The sequence below is a fragment of the Fringilla coelebs genome, assembly GCF_963513975.1.
Source record: "Fringilla coelebs genome assembly, chromosome: 20".
Taxonomy (NCBI): domain Eukaryota; kingdom Metazoa; phylum Chordata; class Aves; order Passeriformes; family Fringillidae; genus Fringilla; species Fringilla coelebs.
Genome location: NC_140046.1, coordinates 7378828 through 7393928, shown reverse-complemented (window position 1 = coordinate 7393928; position 15101 = coordinate 7378828). Strand labels below are relative to the sequence as shown.

The window sequence follows — 15101 nt, the reverse complement described above, 5'->3', positions numbered from 1 at the left end:
ATCAGATCAAAACCCCAGATTCTGCCTTCAGATGGGGCCTCTCAGGGAGCAGAGAGGAGAGCAGGACAAGCACAGAGTTGTGCACCTTGTTGTCTGTAGCTCAGGGGCAGAAGTGGCCCCAGAACCCCTCTGGAAGGCACCCTGCCTTGAACAGGACTGATGAGGAGGAGGTGGAATTTGCTGCATTTTCCAGACTGTGGCCTGGAGATGTTTGTTGTCATTTAGGAAGCCTGGCAGGAGCAGAGCTCTGAAGTTGCTTTTCAGATTTCTCACCCAGTGCTTGAATTGCAAAAGCTGCTGTTCTTTCTCATTCCCTGTTAAAGCTGTGTGAGGAGCTTCACACAAGTCATCAAAGCACCTTGCTTCAGATCTGATTTCCAGCTGTGGCACAACAGCCAGGCTCACTGCCAAGAGCTGTGCAGAGAAGAGGGGCTGCATGATTACAGCAGGATTGAGTGATTTCTCAGCAAGATGTGCTTGTCTGTGCCCTGAAACAAGAGCCCTGTGAGCCCTAGGACAAAGCAAACATATGGGGTGTGTGCAAAAAGCACCAACAGTATGTTCTTATTTATCATTTAGGTTGTGTTAATGTCTTCTGGTCAGAAATTAGTGCCCAAAGTGATTACTGCCCCTTCCCAGGGAGGACACAGTCCAAATGAGCAGTGTACACCTGCCTTCATTATCTCTGCCAAGACTGCAGGGATTTGCTTCATTTCAGCTTCACAGAGCTGCAGCTTCTTATTGTCCTCTGCCTCTTGTTTTGGGCTGAAACTGGTGGTCACAGATGCCAAGGAACTTCTCCAAGGCTTGATTCCTGGCAGCAGCAGTGGGAGTGGAGGTGGGCAGAGGCAATCTCACCCTGGGGTGCCCTGCTTGGCGTGCCAGGGGTGGGCAGAGCTGCAGTGTGTGCTCTGAATTTAATTTAATAATTCTGCAGGGAAAATGAGCCCTCTGGCTGCTCTCCCACCACAGCAGTGAGCCCCACAAATGGCTGGGGCACTGGATCTGCTGTTCCACATGTTGCCAGCTGCTGGTGGGGTTTGTGGCAGCTCAGATGTTGCTCCAGGGCATGGCTCTGGGATCCAGGTTCCCCTCAAACTTCTCCAGAGCAAAGGTATTGGAGTGGGCTTGGGGCAAGTGCCTCCCACGTGTATGAAAGGTTGATGGGGTCAAGGTGGGGGGTGTGGAATTATCTCCCTCGTGCCAGGGGAGCAGTGCTTGGGGAAATCCTGCAGAACTGGGAGCACAGGAGACACTCCAGTGGGAGGGTGATCACAGGATGAGGGAAGAGATGAGAATCTTGACTCTGTGTTTCAGAAGGCTTGATTTATTATTTTATTATATATATTATATTAAAAACTATACTAAAAGAACAGAAGAAAGAATTTCATCAGAAGGCTTAGCTAAGCTAAGGCTTGTGGATGTTCACATTCAAGATTTATGGTGTAAATATATAAAACACAAAACTAAGTCTTGGTACTGTATTGTTTTTTTCCTGACATTCTGGTGCTCAAACACCTATCAGATATTTTTGAAAATTCAGTATTAACAGGGAGACCAATACCTGGCTTAATTCTTCCTTCCAACCCAACCTATACTCTCCATTGCCATTACATCTTATGGAAATAAATGGAATTATGGAAAAGCATAAAAATTCCAAAGGAATGAAAAGGAATGGCTGAGACAGTCTGAGACAGCTGGACTGTGCTTGGCCATTAATTAGAAACAGCCACATGAGACCAATCCCAGATCCACCTGCTGCATCCCACAGCAGCAGACAATCACTGTTTGCATTTTGTTCTTGAAGCCTCTCAGCTTCTCAGGAGGAAAAATCTTAAGGAAAGGATTTTTCATAAAATATCATAGCTACACTCCAGGATGGAAACACTCCTAATCTGTGTTGCTTGGTGTGAGGAGACAGCTTTGGCTCTGGAAGGGACTTGCTGACCTGTTGTTTCTAAAATGTCACTGGAGGAGCTGTCCAGGGCCTGGCAGCCCAGCCCAGGACGTGCTGCTGCTCTCCTTACAGGGAGTTTCTGCTGGCAGAAATCAGAGTGGATTCCTCATGGTGGCTGTGCTGCTGGGGGAATGTCTGAAGAACACACACAGGACAGGGCTGGGTGTGCTGCCAGCTCTGCCCCAGGCAGGAGGGGATTCCTGGGGTCCCACCTGGGCTGATGGGTGCTGGTGATGGGGATGACAGTCTAAGCTGCACCAAGGGAATTATAGGTTGGATGTTAGGAAAAGGTTTTTTTTTTTACAGAAAGGGTGATAAAATATTGGAATGGCTGCCCAGGGAGGTGGTGGAGTCACCATCCCTGGGTGTGTTTGACAAAGCCTGGATGTGGCACTGGGTGCCAGGGTTTAGGTGAGGTGTTGGGGCTGGATTGGACTCGATGATCTTGAAAGTCTCTTCCAACCTGGTCATTCTATGAATTCTGTGTGAATTCTGTGACATCCCCTCTGCAGGCAGCCAGTCCTGGGGCAGGGATCACTGCCCTGACTGGAGAGCCTGGCCTGATCCCTGCCCCTGCTGGTGCAGAGTAAAGCCCTGAGTGAAGCTGCTGTGCTCTTTGGGAGCTCTCTGTGCCTGTGGGTGCTGTGTGTTCAGGAGCAGCTGAGGATGTGCCTGCAGGGAGGGCTCAGGGTGCCATCCCTGATGGGGATGCAGCCTCTGACTGAGCAGCAGCAGAATCTGCCTGAGCCCTCTCTGTGCAATGCTTATTACAGTGATTATTCCCTGGAATTCTTTTCCTGCAATGGCCTCAGCTCAGGGCAGGTGTGTTCCCAGGGTCACAAAGGAGAGGCAGCAGCATTCCTCTTAACCTGGAATTGCAACAAAGCCATAAAGTCACTTTTCTGCAGTCTCTAGCAAATCTGGGCAATGAAGCTGGGTTTGCTGTGGCTCAGGGCCTTTTACCCTCCCCATCCTTTCTGACAGGAACATTTCTAGTTAGCCAAGAGGATGAACCAGGCAGTAAACCAGATTTACATTTTTTTATTTTTCAAACAATGCTTTGGAATACTTTATTGAGCAGTAAAATGAATTGCATCTGCTCATCTCCCACTCCCACATAAAATACAGAGAGGTTTTCCCTGGGATCATATTCCTTTCAGAAGGGTTTTTTGTACCATTCTCTGCTCAGTGCCAGCCTGGGAAACATATGCAGCCATTTGATAAATATATTGTGAAAATCATGGTTGGAAGTGGCAATCTGCCTGCAGCAGAGGAATAGCTGCAGGGAGAAATGGTATATAAGATAGCTGTAAGTAAATTAATTTTGCTCATAGAAGCTTGTTTGCAGCATTTTCCTCTGCTCTACAGCAGGTGTTCAGTGTTGTGGGGGATCAGCAGGGACAGCAAAGCCGTGCAGGAGCTGGGAGATGGTGGAGGCAGAATTTCTGTTTTGCTGGGATTTCCCATCACAGCAAGGTATGGTTGTGCCACAGCCTGAAAATCTGCAAATCCACCATTGATTTAGCCTTGCAGAAATTAATAGCTGCTTTTTGTACTGAGTTTATGCACAGTGAGGCTGGGCTGCACATAACTGATTTGCTTATTCAGAAATCTTTGCTTTCCAATACAGTTTTGGAGGATTTATCAGTGAAAAGGAATCCTTCAAAACAGCAGAACTTGAAACAAAGCCCAGCTCTACAGATGAGCAATTATTTTATTTAAAGTCTTGCTGGATTTTTTAGCCTGCTTTTAGCAGCACTGTGCTATTTGTTTCAGCAGTGTATGGCTCTGTTTGTTTTGATGGGATGAACTGATTTATGGGGTTTATCTCCAGTTTATCTAGTTCACTTTTCAGTTAGCTGAGGATTTATTTTGCAGCCTGTGCTGTGGGTTAGAACTGAGCAAGTTTGCTTCACCTTTTGAGGGGGAGACCCCCTGTGTGCCTGGTGTGGGTGCTGGGGAGCTGCTCAGGTGGCTGACACAAGCATCACTGTTTGCTGGGCTGCTCTTCCCAGAGCTCCTGGCAGCAGGAGACTCACAAATGTTCACTCCAGGTGGGTGGTGTGGGGGCTTTCACACCCATCCACACAGCAACATGGGCAGATTCTTCCTTCCCCTTGCTCCCACCGAGGGGAAAAACCTGGTGGCAGGAGGAGGGGAGGAAGTGTGGGGGCTGCAGGCTTCAGATGCAGATTTATTTTCCTCTTGGTGCTGCTTGGGAGTGAGGTGAGCTGGGACTGTCCAGGGGCTGGAGCTGTGAGCTGGGACTGTCCAGGGGCTGGAGCTGGGACTGTCCAGGGGCTGGAGCTGTGAGCTGGGACTGTCCAGGGGCTGGAGCTGCATCAAGGAAAGGCCTTGGGTTTGTTCTCTGTGGGCAGAAGAACAGCACTGGGTGACCTGAAGGTTTCCTCCTATCCTTTGGGTTAAATGGTGGAAGTGTTTTTGCTCCCTCCTTGCCTTCCTTCATTCAGAATGATTTCAGTGCTGGACCAGCCTGGCAGGGGCTGCTGACAGCAGGGATGGGGCTGGTGCAGAGCAGCTCTGACCTGCAGGCAGGGCTGGGGGCTGTCTGTGCCTCCCTGGGGCTGAGGAAATGACCTCCTCCTGGAGCCAAGCATGCAGGCATGTCCCACTGATGTGTCCCTGGGACATGTGCAGCTCCCCAGGCTCTGCAGGGCAGGGAAATCCTCTGCAGAGGAGCTGGGGTGACTGCAGGCTGGACCTGCTGCTCCTTGTTTAGCTCAGCAGCTCTCCTGACTTCACCAAAGCATTTTGCAGACAGCAAATCCTCAGTGGGCTCCCCACAGGTTGGTTTTGCAGGGTCACTGCTGGTCTGCAGGGAGGTCTGGCAGAGGGGAGGCTTGTGCTGCTTTGCCCTGGGTTTGTGGGACCACAGGGTGTGCTGGGCTGAGCCCCAAAGCCTTCCCTGGCTGCTGAGAGCCATCCCTAGGGCCTGCACCCTGCCTCCAGAGGGGATTTGGGCTTTGGGATTGACATGTTTAAATATAGTTTTAATAGAAGCTTTTAAAGCTGATCTCACCATTTCATTACTGTTTTGAGTGAGTGACGCTTCTGTCAATTAGTTTCAGGCAAGCCTGCAGAAAAGACAGGAGGGGGGAAAGGAGGTGAACAGTGGGGTGTGGAGAGGAATAGCTTAGATTTGGATATTCCCTTTCTGTGGCACCAAGTGCCCAGCTTGTCTCCCTGTGATTGGCACATGACCTAGGGTAAAGATCCAGTCAAGATCTTAATCAAGATCTGAATTTTCTCATTGATATAAAAGGTTGTTTGAGCTTGGCTGCCAAGGGGGGCTCAGGAGGTCATCCCTGTGCAGCAGAGCTCCCTGCAGTGTGTTTAACTTTGAGCCCAGCTCCACCTGTGCTCCTTGGCAAGGGCTGTGAGTGTTCCCAGGCTGATGCTGGATGGGGCTCTTTGGCCTCACTCACCCCACCCTGTCCCTCATGTAAATGAAATGGAGATGCAAGTGTCACCTGGCTTGCAGGGTGTTCATGCACAACCTGCTTTGAATACAGGGAACCACAGGTTGCAATATTTCAGGGTTAAGCCTACTCTGGAATTCACTGGATGCAGGCTGGGATGCTCTGAATGAAGTCAAGGAGCTGGGCACAGGGATGGAATGATGCAGTGCTGCATCTTCAGAGGTGATTAAGTGTTGGCAGCCATGTGCTGCAGAGGATCATTTCCTGCACTGCACTGTGCTGGGAAGACTGAAATGTGTTTTAAATTGAGACTGAAATTAGCATCCAGGAAACAGCGATTTTATGCAGCAGTTTTAGCTTTGTATTGCACTTTTGTGTTCTGTAGGTCTTTTCCCAAGGAAAAGCTGATTCCCACCACGCTTTAATCATTAAGCATTGTTGATTTGCAAATCACTATAGCTTTTATATATATAGTGGGCAGCAAGATTAACTTGTGTTTGCACACAGACTGCAACTGTGTAGGGCCAGGGGCGACCCTGGAACCGGATTTGGTTTTAATTCTGCTTTTGCTGACCATGTTGCAAATGGCAGTGTGGAAGCCAGCAGGCTTGGCTGTTCTGTGACACTCTCCAAGGCCCTCCAGGGCAGCAGAGATACTCCTGGGGAGCCCTAAATGGCTGTGGAGTTGTTGTTATGCCTGTTGGGTTTCTGTACATGCCAGAAGCTCTTGTATCCTATAAATAAGAATTCAAGAGGTCGAGAGTTCGACCCTTGGCCCTCAGCTGCTGGGATGCTTCTCCCAGTATTGTAATCTCTGGCTGGCTGTAGGTCTGGCTTCAGAAGGAGAAGTTCTCTTTAGCTGTGTCACTTGTTGCACATCAGATAAAATCTCATTTTTATCTCTTTCCTGTCTAACTCAGTGCCTGGGTTTGCCTCTTAATCTGAGTGTTTGTACCTTGTTTACAGCCTGTCAGTGTTTTGCCTTCACTTTCCTGCATGCTGGAAGAAACCAGAAATGACTGGTTGTGTTTGTGTTGAGTGCACATTTTTATTCAGTTTACCTCTGTTTGTGATTCCTCTCAGGTATTTCATGGAGCCTTTGAGCACTGACATCACTGCTCTCTGTGTGACCATTTGAGAGCAAACAAGCTGCACACAGCCATGGGGGACTCTCCAGCAAATGTCCTGGATGGAGGCATGGACACACAGACTGAACTGGTGGAGAGGGTGGCAGCCATAGACGTGTCTGTTGTACCAGACAGAGGTGACCAGAATGGTGAAGACAACCCTGAAGAAAATGACACAGTCTTTTCTGATAACATAAAGGACATCCAAAGAAATGGAGTCAGCAGTGACGTGGCAATGAATGAATTCCTGCCTTCCCAACAGTCAGAAGATGCTCACTTGAGGCATGTTCCCAAGAGACCTCTAACCAGACCTGGTCTGTCCAGTAGGAAGCTGTCCCTTCAGGAAAGATCCTCAGGAGGTTATTTGGCTTCCAGCAGCACTGCAGGCTGTGGTCCTTATGCCACAGGGCCATCCCCACGTGTCATCAGGAGACCCACGATAGAGTCCCATCGCGTCTCCATATCAGACTCTGAGGTAGGCACCTTCTCCCCACAGCTCAGGTGCTGAGGTGAGGTCAGTCTGTCTCAGGTGCTAATGGGAGCCTTCAGCCTCCTGGAGCAGTAGATCTGAAAGCACTGTTGTGTCTGGGGGTTGGGAAATCCCTGGAAGCAGGGATGGTATTAGCTTGGAATGGGAGAGCTCTGCTGGCCCTGACATTTGGCTCCTTTATCTCTCAGCTGCCTGGGACAGTCTTGCCAAGGGACCAGGACCCCTGTGTGGTGGTGGCACACAGCAAATCTTTCAGGTTGTTCAGAGACTTTGCTCTTGTGTCCCTGCTGGAGGTGCCCTTTGGGAATTCAGCAGTCACAGCAGCTTTGCTGATGATATTTATGGATTTAAACTTCTGGAGATTATGTATCTACTATTGTGTTCTGCCATAATTGAAGGCACGATTTGATTTTATAAAGAGCTTAAGTGCCTGGCTCCTGTCAGGGTTTTCTTTTCTCTTTCAAGCATTTGTAGCAGCAGTGGGAAGGGAAGGCTGTGACCCTGCTCTCCTTCAGAGGGGTGTCTGGGTGGCTGTGGCTGTTCTGCAGCTGCTCTCCTGGTCCCAGACCTGCCCTGACGTGCTGTCAGTGCTCGAGTGTCTGCATGGAAGTGGGTGATGGTTGCAATTCCCAGTGCTGGATGTGCTGTGGTGGGGAGGGCAGGGAGCAGGGGGGTGTTCAGAGCACACTGCACACTGTCATGACCTGGATGCTTGCAGCAGCACAGGGACCCAAACCACTGGAGCTGAGACTTGTGCCAGGGTGGGTCAAGAAAGCTGGACATAAACATCTGTGTGGCTTGGTGTTTCCCTTTTGAGAATTGGGTGTTTGCACATCTGAGAGGATGGTGGTGCCCACCAACTCAGCCTCTGTCCTCTGGGCAGCTGTGCAAGCCCCATCAGCTGTGGGATGGGGGTGCATCCCCTGCTGGCAGGAGGACACGTGCAGAAGGTGCACTGCAGAGGCTGCAGCTCCTCTGACAGCAGCCATACGCTTCAGTAAGGGAGGCAGGGAGGGAAAGGAGCCAGTTCTTGGAAGCAGGACGTGACTTGAGTGCCAGCTCTCCCATCCTGCAGTGCTGTGACTGTGCCAGGAGTGAGGCTTTTCTGAAATCTTTCAACATAACTGCAGTCAAGTGTGACTGGCACATTCCCATCAGCAAATTCAAATTCATCCTCTTCCACAGCATCTGCATCCTGAGGAGCAGGGGTTACTGCCTGGGGGTGGGCAGTGCTCGGTTTGAAATGCAGATGTGGAGCCCTTGTGCTCCTGCAGCAGCTCTTGCCACAGTGCTGCCTTTTTTGTGGTCCCTTGGATGTCACTGAGAGCAGTGCTGTGGTGCAGCAGAGCTGTGCCTGTTGGAAGCCATCACTCCTATTAATGGGGAAGGGCTGTGGGAAGGGAGCCTGGCTGAGCTGGGAACACCCTGGGCTGGGTGCTTGCCCTCACAGAGGTGCTCTCAGGAGCTGTGCTGCCCTTCCCACCTTACAGGGATAGCAGCTGTACCCCAGAAGGAGCAGAAGGATCAGGAAAATGCATGTTTGGATACAGGGTCAGGTGTGAGGCTGGGCACTGAGTGGTGAGCAGTGTGTGACAGCCAGGTGAGTGTGCACCCTGCTCCAGTGCCACCACTGCTGCTGCCAAGGGGCTGTTGTGACTGTGAGAGGCACTGCCAGTCCTGTGAGACACACAGCAGGGAGCCCTGGCAGAACCAGACAGCAGGTCTTCTGTTCTCTGCCGGGGATTCTAAAAGTTACCAGGGTCTCCATGCTGAGGCTTTTGGTCCTGTTGGGGATGAAATCAGCCTGCAATGAGAAATACAGTCATGGTGGGTGTCTGGTGGTCACTGTGGTGTGCAGACCCCCAGAGAGTAGCAAGGCTGGTGGGTCACTGACAGGATCCAGGTCAGCAGGCCCAGCACTGCCCTGACCTGCCTGCAAATGGCTCCTTGTTCTGGGCAAGCTGCACATTTGTATTCCAGTCAGAGCCTCTCACCTGCTTAAAGCCATTTGGGAGTTGGTTCTTTGCCCTTGTTGTGGGTTTCTGGCATCCTCAGTTGGTGCCTTTCAGCATCCATTGCTCCAGCTCAGTTGGAGTCTGTGCAAAGCTGGAGCTCAGGAGCACTCAGGCTTTATCAGCAGCCCTGTCCAGGCACTGTCAGTCAGGAGCAGGGATGGGTGGCACAGCTGCATGTCACAATTTCCTGTTGTGCTGATAGCCATCTCCCCTGAGCCTGCTTCCCTCTCCAGCAGGATGGCAGCTCCCTGCCTGCCTGTCAGTGTACCCTGGACTGATCTGGAGAGATGTGCTGTGCAGAGAGTGTGGGGCTGCAGCAGAGCTGAGTGCTCTGCCCTCACTGATGAACTATGGAAGAACGTTGTGTTCTCTCAGAGAGACACTGCTGAGCTTTTTAATGCTGCTTTAATATTTGTTCACAGGCTGGGAGGAAGACTTCTGTTCAGGGATCAAGAGGTACAAGAGCTGAAGCTGAGGGAGGATTTATCAAGTGGCAGCAGTAGGCAGTGAGCTGGGGCTGTCCTGTCACTGGGACCATTCCACAGACGCCTGCCTTCTGAGCACAGCTTTGGATTTGTTATTTAGGCAGGTGGCAGGGCTGCAGCAGGGCTGGGGCTCCTTGTCTTGCACAAAGATTATTCCCAGAGACACCAATTAGCCAACTGCCCTTGGACAAAGAGGTGTCCTGGTGTCCTGCAGCCACTGCTGACAAGTCTGGGTCTGCAGTTTTAGCTCTGCAAGAGAAGTAACATGTTCTGCTCTCCCAACAGCACTACTGTGTTCCTAATTACCCTGATCTGTCATTTCTCTATCAAAAATTGAGCTGTAATTTTAAAAGCTGCCTGTTTGTTCCCCTCCTTTCTTAGATTATCCATAGCCCATGGCCTGGAAGGTTCTCTCAGTGCTGCCTTCCCTGGCAGGAGTGCCTGATGGGGTTTCTGCTGCCTTGCTGCCTATCAGTGCTCTGCTCTGACAAGGGGATGGCTCTGCCCTTAGCTGTGGCACAGAAGTGATTAAGCTGAAGCTATTAAGGGTACATAAAGCTGCAGAGCTGAGGCACAAGCCCCAGAGTTTAAGCCCACTTTGTCTCTGTTGATGTGACATTCCTGGCTCCTGCTCCGTGCTGCCAGCAAGGCAAGAGGAGAGGATTTTCCAGAGGCTGCTAAAAGCAGCTTCTGCCTTGCTGCCCAGATGATGCCCTGGTGTTTGTATGTAGCAGGGAAAGACTCTGAAATCTTGTCCCTGTGTGACTGACAGAGCTTGTCCCATCTGTAACAGCAGGTCTTGGATCTGTGAAAGGGGAGAGGTGCTGTGTGTTGGAATGAGGTGTTTGAAAGTGCAGTGCTGCTGGGTTTGGTTTGTTGGTGTTATGTTTTTTTTTCTATTCTGCTATTTTAAAGCAATTTTTTAGTTAGCCAAGAAAATCTAACTTGAAGTGTGGCTAGGAAAAGAATAAAATATGTCTTTTTTTCAGGCTTTTTCCAGACCTGCCAGCACAGTTAATTGCTTTATACAGTCTCTTCTGCAGTCTCTTCCAGTTGCATTTCCTTTCCCTTTCACATGTTCCCTTCCTCTCCCTGAATCCCAGATCCCCCTGCCCTGGTGTCCACGTTGTCTCTCCACCCCCTGGGATGTAAGAGACCATTCCAGGTGTCCCTGCAGCTGTGTGTGCTGCACCAGCACTGGAGAGGATGAGTCAGGCCAGTGCCTTCTCCCTCCCTGGAGATGCTCCTGGCCTGCAGATGCAGGGAGGAGAATGAGCTGACAAAGGGAATTTTCCTATGCTGGTTTGTCCATGGCTCACTCCAGAGGCTGGAAAATAAATCACTTCTTTGTCCTTTCTTTCCTTGTTTTTTCTCATCTTTCTCATAGCCCCCTGCTTGTTTGGCCAACTGCTTTGGAGCAGCTGGTGCCAAGAGCCGAGGCAGTGCCAGGTCTCACACCCCTCCAGGGCCTGGTTTTCCTCCCAAAGTGATTTCCTTGCTGTGCACAAAGGGGAACTCAGGTGGGACCAGGGCAGAGGCAGGAGCTGAGCTCCTGCTCAGCATGGGCTGAGAGCTTCCCTCACTGTGCTGTTCAAACCAGAGCTCTTGAAAAGACTACAGACACTTGGAAAACATTTCTTCAAAGAAGACTCCCTCACACTGCTAATTTCCTTTCCTGGGATTAATTAACCTTTATTTAAAGTTGCATTTCCAACTTGTCTGAGGGTGAGGTTTGAGAGGAGGAGAAAGCCCAGAGCTGCAGCTGGAGGGGGGCTGGGAGGGTCTGCCCTGGTCCCACCAGTCCCAGGCTCCTGCATCAGCTCTGGGGCCTCAGGTGGGTGAGCCCAGTGCTGAGCTCTGCCCAGCCATGGCCAGGGCACTGCAGCAGGGCTGGGCTTTATTTCTGCACTTCTTTTTGGATGTTGTTTCAAAATCTGTTTATTTTCTTACCACCACGAGCTCTGGGCTTCCTGTCTATCCTTCTCTGTCCCTGAACAACTTTCTAATTTGAACTCATTGCTGCCCTCAATTCTCACTTTCTGGCTTTTATTTTCATTTTTGCCTGTTTTCAGAACTGCCTTCGCTTCCCCTTCTAGGCAGGATGAGTTTAAACCAGTGTTTCCTCATTTTTCTTCCATGCCTCTCTTTAAGGTGTACCTCCAAATTTTTCTTCCATGCCTCTCTTTAAGCAATCTCTGAATTGCTGAAAATTCTTTTCAGATTGGGGAATTTGGCTTTGTTTAGGGGACAAAATTCTCCATTATATATGTATTCTCCATTATATATGTATTTTCCATTATATATGTATTCTGCATTATGTGTATGTAGGCTGTCTGTTTTCAGAAATGTCTGATTCTGGAAATCATCTCTGGTCCTCCCTTCCCATCCATGCATCTCCCCTAGGACAGCAAAGGCTCCATTCTCATTTTCCCAGGGTTTCTGTCACCCAGTGGTGGCCATGGCCACAGTGGATTTCTGGAACTGGGCCTGGACTGCACTTTGCTTTATGATTTTTGACCAATTTTTGTTTTCTGTGGCATTGATTTCCCTCCCTTCCTCTCTTGACTAATACCTTGGACTTGTTAACACAGAGGGCATCTTGTTGTTTTAAGGTGAAACAATTATTGCACACTTGGACTGGCTCAGTCTAATTTGGTGGCAGCTTTTCACTAAGGGATCTCATTAAAGTTCTGCTCTATTTGTATTTATCAGCAGCTGCAAATACATCAGCCTGCTGAAATCAAAGAGAATTGTACAATGTTATCTTAAAGAAACACTTGGCCAGAGATAGGTGTTTTTCTCTGATAAAGGAATAGGACAATTATCCCACTTCCTGCAGGAGAACCAAATAACAGAATAACAACCCTTCCAGAATGCAGCAACACGTGGCAGGAGTCACTTCAGCAGTGAATTATGGTCTTTTCAGCAAGAGGAAAAAAACATAGAAAGCACCTATAATCTGGTTTGATTTTTGCTGTGTGCAGCTAAAGTGCTGGAAGCCCTGCAGAAGCTGAGGTGATGGTGCTTCCCACCAGGAATTACCTGAGTGGAGAGCACTGGGGGTGTGGGCCAGGTGGTGACAGTGAGTGTCACCTATTTGTTATGCACTAAGTTCAGGGTACATTGAAAGGAAAACCAAATTATTTATTTGTTCCTTTAAAGAAAGTAGAGGAATTTATCATTTCTTTTGTTTGCATAATCCAAAATTCTTGCATTGCATTTGGGTTAAAAAAGTTCTGTGAAAAATTTCAGTGATTTTTTTAAGAGTGAAGGACCTTCCAAGGGGTGAACTCTGGGGGGCTGTGCTGCACATCTGGTCACTGCCTTTCCCTTGGAACTTTCTGGGTGTTCCCTCCCAGTGTTTATCCACCCCTTTCAAAAAACTGTCCCCAAAAATGGGGGTGCTGGTGTCACAAGCTCCATCTAGCAGCAGTGAAGCACCAGGGAGATGCTTCAGGTGATCAGTCAGGTGGGGATAAGGATGGGGATTTGTGGCCAGAGGTAGGAGAGGTGGTGGGAGGTCAGAGCCAAAGGAATTGGTGGCACAGGGATAAGGCACAGTCCCTGCTCCTGCTTTGTGAGGAGGGATGGAGGGATGGATGGAGGGATGGATGGAGGGATGGATGGATGGATGGATGGATGGATGGATGGATGGATGGATGGATGGATGGATGGATGGATGGATGATGGATGGATGATGGATGGATGGATGGGGATGGATGAATAGATGGAGGGATGGATGGATGATGGATGGAGGGATGATGGATGAATGATGGATGGATGATGGATGGATGATGGATGGATGGATGGATGGATGATGGATGGAGGGATGGATGATGGAGGGATGGAGGGATGGATGGATGGATGGATGATGGATGGAGGGATGGATGATGGATGGATGGATGGATGATGGATGGAGGGATGGATGATGGATGGATGGATGGATGGATGGATGGATGATGGATGGATGGATGGATGCTGGATGGATCATGGATGATGGATGGATGGATGATGGAGGGATGGATGATGGATGGATGGATGCTGGATAGATCATGGATGATGGATGGATGATGGATGGATGGATGGATGGATGGATGGATGATGGATGGATGGATGACGATGGATGGATGAATGGATGAATGGACAGACTGCAACCCATACAAAGGATTCTTCTCCTTCTAGAAGGAGGAAAAAATGCCACCATGGCTTCCTTGGCAGTCTGTGAGCAAGAAGCAGCAGCATTTGGTGCTTTAGAAATGCCATCTTGGCTTGAAACAAGATCCTGAGTGCAGAGCAAAGAGCTGAGGGCTGTGTGTGAAAGGCTTCATCTGCTCCTGCAAGTGATCCCTGCTCAGGAGGAGGCCTCCTGGCAAGACCTGGTTTGAAGAGCAGGAGATGTGAGGTGGTTGGAGGCTTTCTTGGAGGAATGGTCCCTTTTCCTGCCTGTCCCAGCTGCTCCAGTGGGAGTTTCACCCTCTGCAGCACTGCAGTTTTCACAGGTGAGGGGTACAAAGCTGAGCACAGAGAAACCAGGACAGGAGGCATCATCAGAAAAGTGGTGCTGCTGAATTTGTGAAAATCACCCCAGCCTCACACTGGGAATGGATCTGCTGGCACAGTGTTGCAGAGGAATTTGTCCTCCTCCTGTCCTTACCCTGGGTTCCTGCATGCTGCCCCCTCCTTTGGGGAGGGACATCCTTTCAGGCCCCTCATGCCTTGCATCTTGGCTTTTGCTGGGTCATGCTTTCTCCTCTCCTGGTGCTCCTGGTTCTGATGGATTGGTTTTTACCTTTGGAAAGATATGTGCTTTGCAAGCAGCAGAGTTAATACACTTCTATGGCCCCATTACTCACAGATGGCTGCTCTTCCCTGTCAGGGAGCTGGAAAAAACTTCCTTCCCTGGCAACAAGATCAAGATTTAAACCACTCCCTGTATTCCTGACAAACCATGAGGGGAAAAAAGTCTGCAGTCCCCATTCCTTTTATTGTGATGATCTCTTGAGTCAGGAGCCTTAGGAATGTTTTCTGGTTGGTGATGGAGGAGAGTCAAAATTTTCATCTCCCACACCTGTGCTGGTCCTGAGAGGCAGAGGAGTGTTGCTGTTGGTGGGAATGCTGCTGGGGCAGGGACTCTCACACCCCTGTTCTTACAAATGGACTGAAGGCATCTGGCACTGCTTTTGTGTCGTGGTGCTGCTTCTGTAGATGGCAGGGCTATTTTGAGGTTTATGGGAAGGCTGATCTACCTGTCTGCATGTTTTATATCAGCTTTGTTCCCAAAGAAGTGCAGAGGCTTGCTGGGAATCTCCAGCCTGCTTTTGTGCCTGACAGTTTTGGGGAGAAATGTTCAAAAACGCTGGCTTGGGAAGTGCATCCCATCTGAGGCTCAGCCCACACCGTGTCCTGGCGTTGGAAACTCCTCCTTTTCCTCACCCCTCCAAGCTGGGGCTCTTCCCTGCCCTGCAATGCAGCTCAGTGCTCAGTGAGGACAAGGCAAACTCCACTGCAGCCGCTGTGCCTGGTGCCAGCACTGCAGAGGTGCCAGCAGGAGCTCCAGCTCTGCCCAAGCCTGGCTCTGCAGCAAGGT

General features: G+C 49.9%; 1 protein-coding gene across 5 annotated transcripts in view; it reads left to right on the top strand.

Annotated features, from left to right (window-relative positions):
- Positions 1-15101, top strand: part of CAMKK1 (calcium/calmodulin dependent protein kinase kinase 1) — a 97417-nt gene that overhangs the window by 32970 nt on the left and 49346 nt on the right. For 4 of the 5 annotated variants that reach the window (XM_084219284.1, XM_084219286.1, XM_084219287.1 and 1 more), the window contains exon 2: positions 6481-6999. In XM_084219284.1, coding sequence (XP_084075410.1) covers positions 6559-6999 — 441 coding nt within the window. In that variant the 5' untranslated portion in view covers positions 6481-6558. Of the gene's footprint in view, positions 1-3360; positions 3434-6480; positions 7000-15101 lie in introns of those variants that run through there. The other variant, XM_084219285.1, reaches the window with a different exon arrangement.